At 37.6% G+C, this 17,385-nt stretch overlaps 1 protein-coding gene across 3 annotated transcripts in view; it reads right to left on the minus strand.

Annotated features, from left to right (window-relative positions):
• The window catches only part of LOC143852776 (phytyl ester synthase 1, chloroplastic-like), a 39,068-nt gene extending 22,383 nt beyond the window's left edge, over window positions 1-16,685 (minus strand). The window contains exons 1-7 of one of the 3 annotated variants that reach the window (XM_077362374.1): window positions 15,891-16,681; window positions 15,065-15,116; window positions 13,717-13,772; window positions 7,785-7,943; window positions 7,562-7,666; window positions 3,846-3,952; window positions 2,145-2,266 (exon numbers count right to left, since the gene is read on the minus strand). In XM_077362374.1, coding sequence (XP_077218489.1) covers window positions 2,145-2,266; window positions 3,846-3,952; window positions 7,562-7,666; window positions 7,785-7,943; window positions 13,717-13,772; window positions 15,065-15,116; window positions 15,891-16,281 — 992 coding nt within the window. In that variant the 5' untranslated portion in view covers window positions 16,282-16,681. Of the gene's footprint in view, window positions 1-2,144; window positions 2,267-3,845; window positions 3,953-7,561; window positions 7,667-7,784; window positions 7,944-13,716; window positions 13,773-15,064; window positions 15,117-15,890 lie in introns of all 3 variants that reach the window. The other 2 variants (XM_077362373.1, XM_077362375.1) reach the window with 2 other exon arrangements.
• Between the last annotated feature and the right edge of the window lie 700 nt (window positions 16,686-17,385).

Genomic DNA, 17,385 nt, shown 5'->3' on the forward strand with positions numbered 1-17,385 from the left:
AGATGGGGTTGTCGGACGTAGGGTTGATGTGGGGCGTGGAGCTAGGGTTGATATGGGGCCTTTTCTTTTTTCTTTTTTTTTCTTTTTTTTTTTTTGGGGGGGGGGGGGCTGAGGAGCTAGGGTTTTAGAGAAGAAGAAGAATGGAAAAAAAATGGTGGTCCCTAAGGGATCAAAACCCTGGGCTCTGATACCATGTAGGAAGAGGAGAGGAGAGTGAGAAGAATAATGTGAGTTGGAAATAGACTCCCCATCACTAATGCATATAAATATAAAAGAAGAGTACAATGACCAAAAATGCCCTTAGGCACATATACACCTTCCAAAATGCTTCATTTGCTATCAAAGCACTATCAAGGATTTTTCTATCTTGAATCAAGGCGGATTGATTACTTGAGATAAGCTTTGGAAGGACCATTTTTTTAGAAGCTTTGACAAAACCTTTGCCAAGACCATATACCCTAGGTCGAAAGTCCGTTATATTTACTTACCCTTTTACCTTTTGGGATGAGGGAAAAAGAGGTAGCCCCAGTCCCCTTACTTAGCTTTAGACCATCACAGAATGCCTTGAAAAAGTTTTAAATATCCTCTCTCACATAAATACTTCCATTAAGCTTGATGGAATTTATCTAATCACGATAGAAATCTGAAGGGTGCACTAACCATACTTTACCATCACCCCTAGAACCAACCTAATTTTCCATGGTAGAAGGTATCTAATTTCCAATATCAAAAAAGAAATTGAATAACCAAAGGTCAATAAAATAACCTTGCAACTGCCCACACGGCAGTCTTCACACTAGCAGCAATCCAAATGGCAAGCCTTTCACAAACCAGCACCAACACTAATAGGAGGGGAAAACAAAATACTGCGCCAACATGGAATACAAACCAACAAACAGCGCAAAGATCTATCCACGAGCAGTAACATGAAGAACAAATCAGGGAGCACACAACACAAATCAACCTTATGACAACATATGGAAGCAACATACATGACAAGGAGAAGGAACTCCTTTGCACGCATTCACATCAGCAGCAAACCAATAAGGTTGTTGCACAATGAAAAGAAACCCTGGGGGAGTGTTTCACTCAGATCGTAACTCGTGAATATCTGGAAAAAAGATTGAAGAAAGAAAAAGAAGCAACAAGGGAGAGAGAAGGGAAGGTTCAGATCACTTTCTCTAAGAAAAAAGATTGAAGAAAGAAAAAGAAGCAGGGGGGGGGGGGGGGGGGGGGGGGGTGCGCAAGTTCAGATTGCTTGCTTTAATACTATGCTAAGAGTGGAAGAAAAAGTAGAGAGGAGAAGAGAGGAGAGAAATGATGAGAGGAGGAGAAAGGGGTGGAGAAGAAGTTCATACGTTTTTTTCCATTTAAAAAAAACTTCTCTTTTTTTTATATATTGCGCGTGTTATAATGGGCCCCAGCCATTAAAAAAACATGATGGGCCCCATCATATTAAGTGATGTAAGTGAATTAAGTGACTAGCCCCATCGGCCCATCCCATTACATCATTCTAACAGGTTTAGTAAAATCTAGGTTGTTTTAGTTGGATGCATTGGGGATTGATACACCTTGTTGGATATTTTGTGAAATAGAACCAAGTTTTTAACCCCTATTGGTTTTAAGCAAGTTGGTAAAAGTTTTTGTTGAGTAAATTTAATTTTGTGCTTAATTTCACATTCCAATTTCTAAGGAACCAACATAGAAATTCCAACAAGTCCAACAGAATGCAACAACAAAGGGAATGAATAGTAACATAGACAATACTTCAAGGGAAATTTATGAGAAACCTAGAGAGTGAAAACCTAGTTTAATACCATGTACACAACGAAAAAATGGAAACTTCCATAAAAATCTCACTAGAGGGTACTATTAGAGAAATAAGCAGAGACATATGCAAAGAGAGACCAACAAAAACTAAAATGCCTTTTTAATAAGGATTTAAAACCATACCCTTAATCCAAAGAGATGAGATACATGCGTGAACATATAATGTAACTCTTGGACATCTTACCAATAACTATATTGTTGATTAATGATCCTACCAATAAATATAAGCCATCAATTCATATGCTATTATTGTAGGAGAAAGCATATACAAACATCGAATCAAGAGGGAATTAGAACTTTAAGAGTATAGACACCTGGCAAGCACTAAGACTTCAGCTTTGACCGCATGGAGACGGGAATTAGCATAAGAGGCGGCTGACCTAAGCAGCTTTAGTTTCCAAAGAAGAGTTTCCTTGGGTATGATATCTGCCAAACCCTGCAATGGCATGGTGCAAATCATACTCGAGAAGAAAACAATAATTCCTTATTCAATAGAAAATCCCATTTTAAATATAAAAACATGCAAAATGTATTTATTTAACTCAGAAATAGGGTAGCTCAAACTTAAGAATGCACAAACTACAATGATAAGCACAAAGTAAGGGTCATATGCTTGAACACAAAATCATACATGCATGTCTTTGCATGCACATTCTACAGCCATGGTAATGTAGTTTTGGGTTTCTTTTTCACCAATTCCCTATTTTGTCTTGTGAATCCATTTGAAGATTTTATTTTTATTTTTATTTTTTTTAAAGGCGACATCTGGGAGATTTATAAATATATGTGATCAAAGGAAAAAGATTATTCTCCAGAGTTATGGGTTTATCCCCAATTTACAAACAAAGAAGAAAAGAATGAATATTTGCAGATTGGAAGTTTCGCATATCAACTCTTTCAAAGCAATGAGTGAGATATGAATTCATTGATCTCAAAATAGCATATCGTGCATACAAGTTAAGCATTCCACATGCCATCAGATCCACTATTTAAAATCTCCCCAAGAATCATTGACCCACATGAGTCAACCCAGCTTTGCCTTGGTTGAGTTCTCAGCTGAGTCTGATTTTTGCCCTACCAAGTCAATTAAAATTCCTTTGACTTGCCCAACTTAATGAGATATTGGAGGCATCAACCAATGACTCAGTTGAGTCAACTCCTTATTACCTTGGTCGAGTTCTCATCTGAGCCTGCATTTTTAAACATTGGATGGACCATCACTCATTACTATTCTTTCCTAATGAGGACATTACAATTAGATATATCATTCTATGGAAAAGCTTAATATGTGGGACTTACATGATGTGGTGCTCATTGAGGATGTCAATGATCAAGAATGTACTCATTCACACTAAAATAACAAAGGTGATGTGGTGCTCATTGAGGATGTCAATGATCGAGAATGTACTCATTCCCACTAAAATAACAAAGGCTCTTCTTGAGGATTGGGAGCTTGCAAGAGCAATTCAAGGATCTACAGGTAAATAGACTTGAATCTAGCTTGGAGGCCTCAACATGTTGTTATATGTTGCTTCACAGGATGATTACTCAATTTAGGCACTCTTACCAAATTTTTCGCTTCCATGTTCTTTCATTGCCTTGTCATGCACCTTCACTATGTTGATGACAGCATCCCAAGAAAAGTATAAGGGGGTAGGGATAGCCAAAGAGGACAAATGAGAAATCTATCAATTCTACTCTTGCTAGAATTTCACGAGCAGGTAAATTGCGCCCCACTCATCGGTGGATCAATAAGGTCATTTCTGCTTGCTAAGGAACTTCGAGAAGGCTAGCATAAAACACCCTCTCCTCGACCATTCTTAGCATTTTATCTTTTATTGGACAATTTTTGTCAATAATAGTTTTATTTTTTTTTATTTTTTTTGTGTGATCAAACATAGGTCAAACCAACGAAGTCAATCAACTCTTTCACAACAAAAGAAAAAAACTGAAACAAAAATATCATGCATTCAACAAACATCACAGGATACCATTTAATGCAAGAGCTTCCTTACAGAAAGGCGTGGGAACATAGAAGAGAGGATTCTTGACAATTGATCAAGTGCTTCAGAAGGAGCAAGACCACTTTCTACGCTGACCATCGCCATCTTCACAGGATCGCCTAAATTTTTGAAAGAAAAAGAAATGGGGACGAGCAAATTTAAAATCAAATAATGCATAAAATATTTGTTGACTGTGAACATCGAAAAATTAGCAACATCAAAGCACTTGTATATGAAGGAAAATATTAATCGAACGGCACCTTAAGACACTCCAATTACATGTTGGTGAGCTAGCTTGCCCAATCACATGGGGGCCCACTTTGTTAGGATGATCCAAACCATTCATTTGAAAGTCCCTCAAGTCTGTCCATTTTTGTCCTCCACAAATGGAGGGGTTAGGATGATCCTATGGAGCTGATTTTTGGTACACACCCTATCTATGATAAGGCCTTGCAAATGAATGGTTTGGATCACTCCCCAAAATGTGGGACCCATGTGATTGGGCAAGCTAGCTCACCATAAGTTTGGTGAGCTTAAGCTCACCAACAGTTTCCTCTATATATATATAGATATACACACACACACACACACACACACACACACATATATATATATATGGCACCTTAAGAAGACCCAAGATAAAAATAGTGTGCCCAAAAAATTAGCTCCATAGGATCATCCTAACCCTTCGAACTGTGGAGGCAAAAAATGGACAGATTTGTGAAGGTTTATCCCCGTCCATTTTTACCTCCACAAATCGAAGGGTTGGGATGTCATATGGAGCTGATTTTTTGGGCACACCCTATCTATGTGAGGGCCCATCAAATCAATGGTTTGCATCACCCAAACAATGTGCCCCCACTGTATTTTAAGCCTAGGGAGTAGATAAGTTATCTACTCTAGGGAGTAGGAACTCTTTTCTCATATATAGATATATGTCTATGTATATAAGTTGAGAAAACAATGCTCATGGTTACCAGCACAAACGACAAGGATAGTGTAAAGATAAGATTCATGAAAACAAGTAAATTGGTTCTTTAGTGAGTTATTGTGTCAATTCCGATGTGACGGGTTATTTTTATTAACACCCAACCTCTTGTCAAACGTCACATGCAAATAGTACATGCATAACGCCCTCACAATAGAGAGCATTCCATACTCGTTTCTCAAATACTATTAAAATCAATCTCTTTCCCATCCAGTCAAATACGCCAGAAGAAAAATATATAATTCATCATCAATGAATCCATACTACATGAATTTACTCCGTAAAGGATTTCTATAATTCAGGAAAATGATAGAAGATAACATAGATGCACTACAAAATGTTTAGTAGGACGGTAGCAATATGCAGTCAAAAATTGCAAAAGGTGTCTCAGTACAGGGTTTTTCAAAATAACTTACTGTTCACTACTCACTAGTCCCAAACAAGTCTAAGGGTAGCATGCAATGATGAAAAATCTAAAAAAAATCTAGGTGTGAGTCCGAAGTCCAAAAAATGCAACAATAATGACTTTCCAACCACAATTCTCAAAGATTCGACTACTTTGGGATTTATTGGCAAAATCAATACTAGGTAATTATGATATCAAAGTACAAAAAAGTGATAAGGTTATGTGTTTTTACATATGAAACTTTCATGTCAAACATTAAGATGTAGAGGAGAATCATCTTTTGTAGAAATTTATCTAATTAATTTCTCTACTTCCATGAGAATTGTGATGGTTCCAGGGTATCTTCACTTTCAGTCTTTGTTATTGACGCAGGTAGAGACCTACAAGGGTGACAAAACCACAAAAGGACTTGTACAAGAGACATAATTGTGAATCATAAATGGCCTGTGGTGGAAAAACTCAACGTCAAGTAGCAGGAATCACTCAACTCCTAATAAGGAATCATTCAATTCCAAAATACAGCAACATGCTTATACAAAATTGGGTTTTAAAAAATCTTTCTCGAGTCTCATTCTCATTGATATTCATAGCGGCTTGTACAAAATTTGGTTTCAAAAAAGTCTTCCTTGAGTCTCAATCTCATTGATTTTTATGGAGAATTATTCTTTTCTTAGGACCAATGAGGAATATTGAAGAGAAGAAAGATAACAGAAATAAAAAGAAGAAAGACAGACATTCAAAAAAAAAAGAGAAGAAGAGGATAAAAGGAGACAAGAAAGAGATATTTTCCCTTTGTGTTTTCATCCCTTCTTCTATTCATCACTTTAAATCATAAAATAGAAAAAATCATATATTTTGCCTTCTAGGCTTGAAACACCATAAAATATAAAAGATTTCCACCGAAATTTCCAGCCAAAACCTAAATGTTTCAGTTCTTGTGCAGATCAAAACTGAAAAACACATATACTGAGAGAGCAAATCGTAAGCAAAGAACAATGGCTAGATTTTGATATGTAAGTACTATATTTCACCTTAAGCTTAACTTTGGCAAAAGCAACAAAGTTCATATTGCCAATAATGCTGAAATTCGTAAAGGTAATATTGGGACGGGGTACTAACCAAACATCTAATCAACCACGTGACTGATGCCCATATTTATATGAGTGATTACACAGATCATCCATTTCCTTTCTTTTCTCTAGTTTGCATTCTCATCATAGTCTAGGTAGATTTTACACGGTACGCGTGGCAATCAAGATCAGAGGCCAGTGATCCTCCCATCACTCTAACGGCACACCTTTGTCTTCTACCCTTCTTCCTTTTATCCCATATTCTTCGTGGAACTTATTTCTCTCTATTCTTTTTTCTCTTTTCTTTTCTTCAATTTTCTCCTCCTTTCTTGTCCATGCAAAAGGCACCTTTTATTCCCTCCTTTCTAAGTGCTTCAATTCTCCTTTATTTCATCTCTACCAGTCTATGTGAATGTCTAGGGTTTTCAACATCGTTTTCTTCCTTCCCGTAGTCCCTCTTTTCTTTTCTTTTTCTTTTGCTAACAAGCATCACTTAGTGAGCTGCATGTTAGAGGGGTATTGAAGCAGTTCAAAGTAGTCATTAAGTTCCAAAAATTGAGAGCCTACTCTCAATTTGTTTGACAATTGATTTGCCGGAATTTATAACCTTCTTAGTCTAGTTCATATTTATGTATGATTGTTACTCCCTGAAAAGGTTTTACATATCAAGCTTGAATTCTTTAGCTAAATATCTTCAGAGATCAACTTGGGACTTCTTCTACCTCTAATTCTTTGGACTAAATCTCTCCGGAGATTTGAGAAGAGCCTCTGAGGAATTACTCTCTCTAAAGTTCTCATTTCGTTGCCGCAAAACAGATCTTTTGTTCTTTTGATGGCACTGCTTCCCCTAGAAATTACATATATTGGTATTACTGCCCTAGTGATACACTTAAGGACTGTGGCAATAAGCTATAGGCATGACACATGCCACAGATCGAAGCAAAAGCCTTCCACAACCATGGTCACAATGATAACAATGGAAGTTGATCACCATTCAAAAAAAAAAAAAAAAAAAACAAAGGTAGTTGATCAAAATACTAAATCAAGAAGCAATACAATAGCAAAACATGATATTAACAGGAGAATTGGTCAAATCATGGAAAATGGACAGCAATTTCACAAGCATGCAAGCACCAAGAACAAAATAATACATCAATTCTGAGTTCCTGATCCAAAACAAACCAAATACTACATTTGATCCATATAACTTGTATTCCAAGACAGAATATTGCTCTCATACGAAACTTAAAGACAGATCACATACCCATAACAAAGCTAAGAAGATAAGGAACAGCAGTATGAAGTTCATCTGGCAAGGCCTCCAAGATAGGGAGCAAAGGCTGCAACTGTGACCTGCCAAATGATGTAGCTACAAGAAAATGCAAATAAATTAGCAACCACATTGAAGCACCTATTGAAGTTGATTAAAAGAAAAACAGCCTAAAAGATATTATAAAAAATCAAAATTCCAAAAATTTCATGACTACCTGGATTGGATAATACTAAAATTAGATCAATGTTTGGGTTACGAGCGGCAATAGCAAGTGCTAAACATCCTCCAAAGGAATCCCCAACAAGATAAATTGGCTTATCTGGACACATGGCATGCTCAAGCCTCACAGTGTCTTCAACAATTTTCACCAGTCCTTCACACAAACAAAATCAAACTTATCAGTCATCAACTCTTGACTCAAAACTTACTGGCTTTAGAAACTCAAATCTATTAGCACATAATGTTACAGTTGATAGCCACATGGATGAATAAAATGAATATTGTAAGCCATGCATGTCCACTTCAATTTTCAGTCCATTTGTACCACAAAAGAAGAACAAGAGAGAACAAGGACCATCTCATTTGCACAATTGATCTATCAAAACAAGTTGTCAAATTAGATAAGACAAGCTTTACAACAATCCCTCTCTGCCCAAGTATACTAGAAACCAAGAGCGACATCAAGAGAACTCACTTCATGGCTGGGGAAGTGAATTTATTGAGGTAAGTAAAGAAACAAATCTAACTTTCCATGAAATAATGACGCATGCCTTTCCAAGAACAGGGAAAACAGAGTATCTACAATAAAACCAATTGGAAAAACCAAATAACAAAACAAACACAATATTTTTTATTTTCATTTTTGAATGATGATTGAGAATTTACTAAATCGGTAAATCCAGAAAAGATACAAGGAAATGACTGAAAAGGTCATGGGACCAGAACCAAAACAACAAAGAACAAAGCAAAGAATTAGAAAAACAAAAGTACAGCGGAACATGTTGTCCCATATCAAGCAACTCACCCAAGCCCCCTCCTTATCATACAAAGCCGCTACATTATTGGCCTCTCTACCAATGTACTGAACAGAGATCTCCAACAAATCACAGATGTCAAATATCTCCTCAAGCGGATGAACCAATGTCCATGGGAAACTCAAAACTTTGACATCCCTCAAGTCGTCATCCGACAACCATGACCCGTTACTCAAAGAAACAACCTATCCTCATACATTGAAGAAGGGAAAGAACTTCAGTCATTACAATCTCTAATACAAAGTGACCCAAAACATAAAAAAAAGCATATCTAATGCTACCCAGATTCTCTCTAAAACAGGGATTGAGCCTCTAGCTCAATGGTCAAGGGTTTGTTCTTTGACCCAAAGATTGAGGTTTCAATCCCATCTTACCTACCAAAAAAAAAAGATTCTCTCTAATCATACCTCCAATACCGGTCAAAGTTAAGCTTGAGATGATCGACAAGACGATGATACCACAACACTATACTTCTTCTTTTTTGAAATGGCAACATTAAATATATTAATATACAGAACCGAGATGGTCCATAAAGATGGTCCATAATATACAGAACCGAGATGGTCCACAACACTATACTTCAATAAGAGGAATCTTGCTCTAACTTATCTTACTCCAGCCAAAAGATCTTCTCTTTGACCACCATCATGCTGCAGTTTTTTAGTCACAAAAGAACCTAATGCTTTCTTTCTGTATCGCCCACCACGTAGCTAAACTGCTACAAGGCTTATGCTCCAAAAAATTCTTCCCTTCAAGTGAAAGAAACGATCTGACCAAGCATTGATAAACATTTCCAAAGCATCAGGAAACAACTAGCTAACTTCAGAAGCAGAGAGGATATGATTCCAAAGTTTGGAAGGAAATGGGCGAATGAGGAGAATGTGAACCACAATCTCATCTGCCCCCATGCACATGATGCGTCAATTACAAGTGTTGTCCGCAATGAATAATGAGGCCACCATCAAAACCTTATCCTAACCAGCAATCCAACAAAAATAAACAAATCTAAGAGGACCCACAAAAGACCATAAACTATTTGTGGGCTGCGTAGAGAAAATACTCCGTCAGAATTTCTTTCTTCCATTATTACAAAAGAATTTCTTTCTTTCAACACACAATAATCCTTACACCACCCCCACCCCCATGCCATGGACATTCACACCTTCAAAGGAACCTAATACCAAACAACTTATGAGTCTACTATACTCTTTCATGATCATCTCTACTATACTCTTTCATCGCCACCTCCTATTTCTTTTTTTTTAACACAGAATTTATCTAGGAAACTAGGCTGGCACCTTAGATTTTAATTGATACGATAAAATAGTACACAGAGTGGGGAATACCACCTTACCTCCAGATCCTCAACAAAAAAAAATCAAATTACCTGGTACAAATACTTAGAATGCCCAAGGAGTCAGAAATACATGAGGGAAAATACCACCTTACCGCATGAAACCAAAAACTAACAAATAAACTAAAATCTTACCTACTATGAATGCTACGGATTCCCAAGAAATTACATCTCACAATGCCTTTAGCCAATGTAGGAAGATCTCTCCAATGCCAAAAACCATTATTTTTCTTACACTTGCAAGCATAGTTATCAAGGTGATCCACAACCTAGACTTACCCTCTCTAACTTAATTTGTCATTTTAGGCTTCAAATCGAGGATAAGAGAGTGAAGCCCCTGACAATAGCATTTAATCGACCAAGGAGGATCCTTGTTAGAAACAATCATGTCAATTAAGACCTTGTTGTCTGATTCCACCCAAACATTAAAGCATCCAAAGGCTTTACAATATCTAAGGCCATCAAGAATGCGTCTAGTTTCCGCTTGGATATTGCTTCCCACACCATAATAATGAGAGAAGGCAGAGATAATCCTGCCAGCATGATTTCTAGCGATCCCACCACCCCTATATAAGCCAGGACAATCCTTTGACACCCCATCAGTATTCAATTTTAGTTCCCTAGCTTGGGCCTTTCCCAGCACACACGCGTAACTCTACGGCTTTTGCTTTTTTATGGTTTAGGAAATATCTCAATGTCGCCAAGAGCCACCTTTTCCCAAGAAAAGCAATCTCAAGATGGAGAGAATGAATTGGCAAGCGTTTTTTCCCAGGTAGTCACAACTTTAATTAACAAAATAATTGGCTTAGAGGAACCCTCCATGCGCCTATTGCATCTCTCCTGCCATATCGTCACTTCCTGTTTCAATTGTTTATTTTCTTCTATCATTTCCTATAACTGCTTACCATAGGAAAAGAAAAAGAGTCGCGTGGCCAACTACTGCAACGAATCCTTCCACTATGCAAGGTACAATTGAAATGTTGTGTGTGCTTATTCACACCCCATAATCATGATTTGCATATATTAAGCATCTCTTAGACAGTTACAAGGAAAAAATGACAAGTATGCCCTTGCAGCTTAAAATAACCAAATAAACCATTACATAAAGCGCATTACAGTACTCCCCCTCAAGTTGGAGCAAAATGTCAATCATGCCCAACTTGCCAAGAATATATAACAGTCATGCCTTACACTCTTCATAAGAATATCAGCCACATATAACTGTGAATTGACATAAGATGTGCAAATCAGCCCAGTCCACATTTTTTGCTTTATGAAATGTCAATCAACCTCAATGTTCTTGGCACAATCATGCTGTATTGAATTGCGCGCAATGCTAATCGTTGCCTTCTTGTCACGGTATAAACTCATCGGCCCAATAGTATCACATTCCAACTCAGCTAACAAGGATGAGAGCCACAACTCAGTCATCGATATGTACTTTGCCTTGGCATTGGATCTGGCCACAACAAATTGTTTCTTGCTCCTCCCAATAATAAAGTTTCCTCTAAGGAACAAATAACTTATATAAAGCGTTGGTCTGTAACTGATCGCCCAATCTACATCTGTATAGGCTTCTATCTTCATGTAGCCATCTCTAGCAAACAAAATCCCCATTCCGGGAGATGACTTCAAGTACTATGGCCATCCTACATATAAGTGGTGCTGAGAGAATGTGTAAACTTACTTATCACACTTACAGCCTACACAATGTCAGTCGACCCACCAACCATTGAATGTGACCTAAATCAACCAATCTCAATCCATCTTCATCATTCAATCTGCGATTCTGTTTGATTGGTGTATCATCCAGCTTGGCCCCAAGAGTGTTTGTACCCTTGAGGAGATCTAGGACGTATTTTCTTTTAGAACTAAAGATACCCTTAGATGAACAGGCAACTTCAATCTCAAGAAAATACTTTCAACATTCTTATAACCTTAATCTCCAAGTTCTTGCTCAAATAACTCCTCATTATTTCAAGTTACCACAATGCCCTCCAAAAAAACCATGAGTGCCACAACAAGCACGTGATGTGCTTGGTTTTGACAGTAACCACTGTTAAAGCAGTCAAACCATGATATTGGTGACTGCCTTCAACCGTACAAAGTCTTCTTTATCCTATATACTTTTTCATTGACATCATTAAGTTGGAAGCCACGAGGGACTTGCATATAGTCCGCCTTCTATAAGTCCCAACGGACAAAGGCATTGTTCACATCCAACTGATAAAGGGGCCATGAGAGGTTTGCTGCTTCAGATAAGAGAACTCGTATAGATTTCAACTCCACAACTAGTAAGAATGTCTCCTGGTAATCAATACCATACATCGTGCATAACCCTTGGCAGCCAAACAGGCTTTGTACCTATCCATAGACCCATCGGGCTCATATCCACTGTGTAGATCCATTTACATCCAATTGGTTGTTTGTTCAAAGGAAGATCAACAAATTCCTAAGTACCATTTTTCTCTACGCTTCGATTAACGTTGAGATGAGGCATCTAAAGTCTAAACCGTTGGAAGGTATAAAAACAGAGGAACTAGAGACTGGAAAAGAACGATGGTATGGTGATGATGATTAATAAGAAACAAATTCGGTAATGAATAATGAGATGTTGAGTACATGTGTGCTTACCCTTACAAACAGCGATGGAAAGATCACCATCGTTAGGAGCAGCAATGATAGAAACAAAATTAGAAACAAGGAGGGGGAATTCCTGTAGTATCTGAGTCCAAGATAAGATTATCTTGGGATAATTGGTTCTCCTTAGATTTCCTACTCGAGTAAACAGTTGAATCTCTATAGATGATCAAGCAATGCGTAGAAAAAAGAACCAATTACCCCTCCAATATCAATTAAATATGTTTATTTCCTACCCTCTCCCTCAAGTCGAGCATAGATATCAATCATGCATAGCTTGGATAAATTAAAATCAAAATGAGACTTCGTAACTCCTTTTGTCAATGCATTCGCAAGTTGTTGATCAGTAGAAACGAAGGAAAGACAAATCTCCCTGGACGAAACACGCTCGCGATTGAAGTGTATGTCCACCTCAATGTGCTTCATTCGATCTCCATGTCTCCTAACCTCTGGATGATTAAGCTCCAACATTATCCATGTCTCCTCTCCTCTTCTTTCCCTTCTTCGTCAATCTCTCTCATTGCTAAAGGTGATCTATTGTCAGTTAGAGACACTAGCCTTTGGAAAATAACAGTAAAACTAAATGGCAAGAATTTCTTACCCTGGCCCAACAAGGAAGATGTTCATCTAAAGCTTATATAAATAGGATGACTAAAGAATAAAATTAACCAAATGGGAGTCAAGCAGGTTGTCGGTCATTGACTCATTTCAAGGCTCCTAACATTCTTGGGGACTCATATGTATAGTGGCTTAATGTTCTTGGGAACCATCAAAGCAACTGATGATAGGGCATGGTTTGCAGGCACGAGAAAAGAATATTAACAATTCGAGATTACCAAGTTGAGTACAATACTTACTCATTTGCAAATAGTACCAAGATTACAAATTTACTACTAAAGGGCATCAATGTTCTTGTTTGTCGCAGATCTCTACATCAACACATATATCAAGGAGTATATAGAAATGTAAAATCTGTAACAATTTCACAAATTGGGACAACCAAATTGATGCTTTGACATCTAGAAATAAATTCAGTGTACAAAAAGAATAGATAATGATAGAGAATCAAGTGTGTGAGATCAAGGAGAACTTTTGCCACATAAAGAAAATATCTAAACCTTCAAATGGTGTCCGGTCATATACAGGAATATGCATGCACGTAACTTCAAAAACCCTGCATCCCATAGTAATCTGAATTAGATAGCATCATTATAATATTGTCATTACAAGTAAGCCAAAGCTTGCAAATGTATAGATGATTTTCAAAACTGGATGTTTTCCTTGACAAGATAATCCAAACTTTCAAGAAAAGTCGCATCCATTTCAATTGTTGAATGGTTACTGGTGTTGCACAAGTTACAAATACAAGTGGCAGATTCAGCATAATATGAGGACATAGATCCACCAACTCCGACAAGGATATTGTATCGATATGGAATGTGCATAATAAAATTAGGGAGATGCTATCCCCACTTCCTTGTTTTGATCTCGGTACTACTTTATGATAAACTTTTCTGGTTGTCTGTTGTTAAGTTGTTAGGAATTGTACCAGCCAATGAGAAAGCACAAAATATGGAGTGGGGCAAAAGCAAAACAAGGGAGTGCAGATATCATCTCCTAGAATTAATAATGTTTCCAAAGTTTGAAAGTTAAATATACACAAAATAGAAAAGAGGTCTAGGGTCAATCACGCGTTCACAACTAACCATATGTCACCAGTATATGGTGGGCCATATGGTTGATGAGCCATGATACAGAAATACGTGCCCACTGAACCATCCTAGCCACTGATTGGAAGTTTTCAAACGGACAGTTAAAACCAAGTAGTCAATGGTTTACATTTAAGAGGCAGAAATCCATTGATCAAATACTAGGATCATCTTAACAGTGTATTTTTTATATGGCAGCCCATCTATTCAGTGTAGGGTCCGCTATATGAGAGTACATACTCCATATCATCCAAATCATCCAACCCGGTTGCTTAAAAAACTCCAACTGGGATGAAAATTCAGCCAAATTAAAAAGGAGTCGACTCGGGTGAATCAAGGATTGAAGCGATCAAGTTTTCATTAGCTTGGGCAAGTCGATGACTGACCAGAAAGTTTTTTAGCAGTGATCCAACCATATTTAGCCATTTTTGTGATGGTTAGGGACTAGCCCCAACAGGTAAGTCGCAATTGACCCAAGACCACATGCACAGTAAATACATGGAGAAATTGTTTAGAAAAATAAATATAGAGTAAAACCAGGTACTATTTGTGTATATTTAATACGTTAAAAATAAATTAACAAAATGCTAATGAGGACTGTTAGTCAATAAAGAACAACTTGATGTCACGTAGAAAGGTAGAGCATATTTTCCCTTTCTCAAAACTAACTGCTTCTTACTTCTCATATCGATCAAAAGTACATGCCTGTATGGTCATGTAGATTCGCACCCATAAGGAGAAAGATATTAGAACTTACTTCCCGAGAGCTTTGTGATGCAAAATGAGTCCCAACCCAACGCCATCAATTCCTGCATACTCATATTCATAAACATCTGAATCAGATAATAAAAGCTCTCAATAGGTAAAACAAAAATTATTTTCATAACAATTATAGGAAGAGGAATGCTTCAATACGATGTGACAGGTGTGCGCTATTAAATGGTGAGCCCCATCTATGAATGATGCAGAGCGTTGATCTGATAGATGCGGACCGTTGATCTGATAGGACCAGCCATGTTAGATCTCTAACAGACCAAAAATCATGTCAACTGGACAACCCAAATATGTAATAATATTTATTTTGTGGTAATTGAATTTAAACCATTGCATATACATAGTTTTTTACCGTTCAAATTCAAAGATCAAAAACACGTTCGATAGAATCATACAGTCATCAGCATTGTGTGATTTTTGGGTCATTGGATATCCAACAAAATTCCTATCAGAATCAGACAGATCCTCCCGATCAAGCCGAGGTGGATTCCACTATGTTATAGTTCCCATGCCTCATTATATTACAATAGGGTCACCCCCTATCAAAACATTCCTCAAGATAGGAAAACAATAAAATGACAAAAATTCCCAATTCATTAGTTCTAGGCACAGAATCTCAAAAGGAAGTAAACAAATAGATATGCAAATCATGGAAAAACTAGAATTCATGCGCTTGAGCACCATGTTAAAGTATAAATGATTAAATAACACCAACTCTAATAGCTTAAGCATTTGGAGTAATTGATTGTTTCACAAACTAGAAATTGCATAACAGCAAAGCTAATCAACCATAAACACCAAAAACTTGCCAGGCAAAAACAGAAGCAAAGGCGAACCCTTCAACGGACGCCCACACTCAACAGGGCAGAACCAGCGAGGGGGACCCCCATCAGGCTTAACCATCTCTTTAGACAAATCAATGTAATCCATCACACTACTAGTCTTATACCCATCATCATACAATAATTCCAATCCTTCTGATTCCACATTCTTCCCATCATCAATACCAACAGCAACAGATTCTCCTCTCATAGAATCCGGCAGCAAAAATTCTACAGACGCTGTGGGATTCACACTCACTCCCCTCGAAATAGCAATCAAATCTCGTTTCCGAACCCTAAAACTCGAATTAAAATCCACAGGATGATGAAAACAAGAAGAGATTCGATTTACAGAGAGGAGTGTCATGGTGAGTGCCATCCTTTCCTCCAATCAAATAAAAAAAAATAACCCTAAAATTAGGGTTCTCTGTGTCTTTCTTTTTTTTTTATATACTGGAGAATCAAATTTCAGGGATCACATTTTCATGTCAAAACCCTAAGAATTCTGAGACTGATCACGCATTCGGCACGTCTAATAACGGCCAGTATAACGAACTGGATTTTAAATGATTAAAAATGAAACATGAAGAAAGGAAGGTTTTACTGTTGAAGAGAAAGTGCGGAGAGATATAAAGAGATAATGTAATGTTGTGATGATTGATGGATGAAAGTTGAAGATGATTATGGTAGGAAAAGAAAAGATCTGAGATTCTGTAGAAAGTCATGCTTCTCTCTTTCTCTTATTTTTCTACTTTCCTCTCTCTCTCTCTGTCAGCCTTTTTATCTCTATTTTTTTTGCTTTTTACCTGAGATTCGAATCGGGAAGAGAGAAACTCTGTTTAAAAGGAACCCCACAAAATGCGCCACGTGATAGTGTACATTATTTTCGCACCCCCGTAGGATAATTCGCACCACTGGTACCGTGATTTGACCTCAAAAGACTCAAAAATTGAAGTCTGACCACAATTCACGTTAAATGTGGGGCGCATGATACTTTTTCCTGGAGAAAAAACCATCTCCTAGCAAATCCCATGTTACTATACTTTTTCTTGGCGTGGATTAATCTCCAACGTACATTGAGTGGGCCCCGGAACGGAGAGTAAGGAGAGGAGAGGTTATTCTTAAATCGAATTAGAATAGGGAAATGTTATCAGCACTACTGTATTTTGATGAGGGCACTCCTCACTTTATTAAGAGTACGGTATGGCCTGCACCATAGGATGATCCATACCGTTCATTAGATGGGCCACAGCCTAAGTAGGTTTGTGCCCCAAAAATTATTTCCATAGGTTGATACTAACCCTCCGATCTATAGAGGGTTAGGATCAACCCTCTAACATTCAGATCGGAGGGTTACGATCGACCTATGGAAATGATTTTTGGGGCGCGACCTATTTAGGTTGTGGTCCATCTAATGGACGGTTTGGATCATCCTATGGTGCGGGTCATCCGTACCTTTAGTAAAGTGAGGAGTGCCCACATC

The sequence above is a fragment of the Tasmannia lanceolata genome, unplaced genomic scaffold (assembly GCF_043159265.1).
Source record: "Tasmannia lanceolata isolate RefF3 unplaced genomic scaffold, GAP_Taslan_0.1 ptg000019l, whole genome shotgun sequence".
Taxonomy (NCBI): Eukaryota; Viridiplantae; Streptophyta; class Magnoliopsida; order Canellales; family Winteraceae; genus Tasmannia; species Tasmannia lanceolata.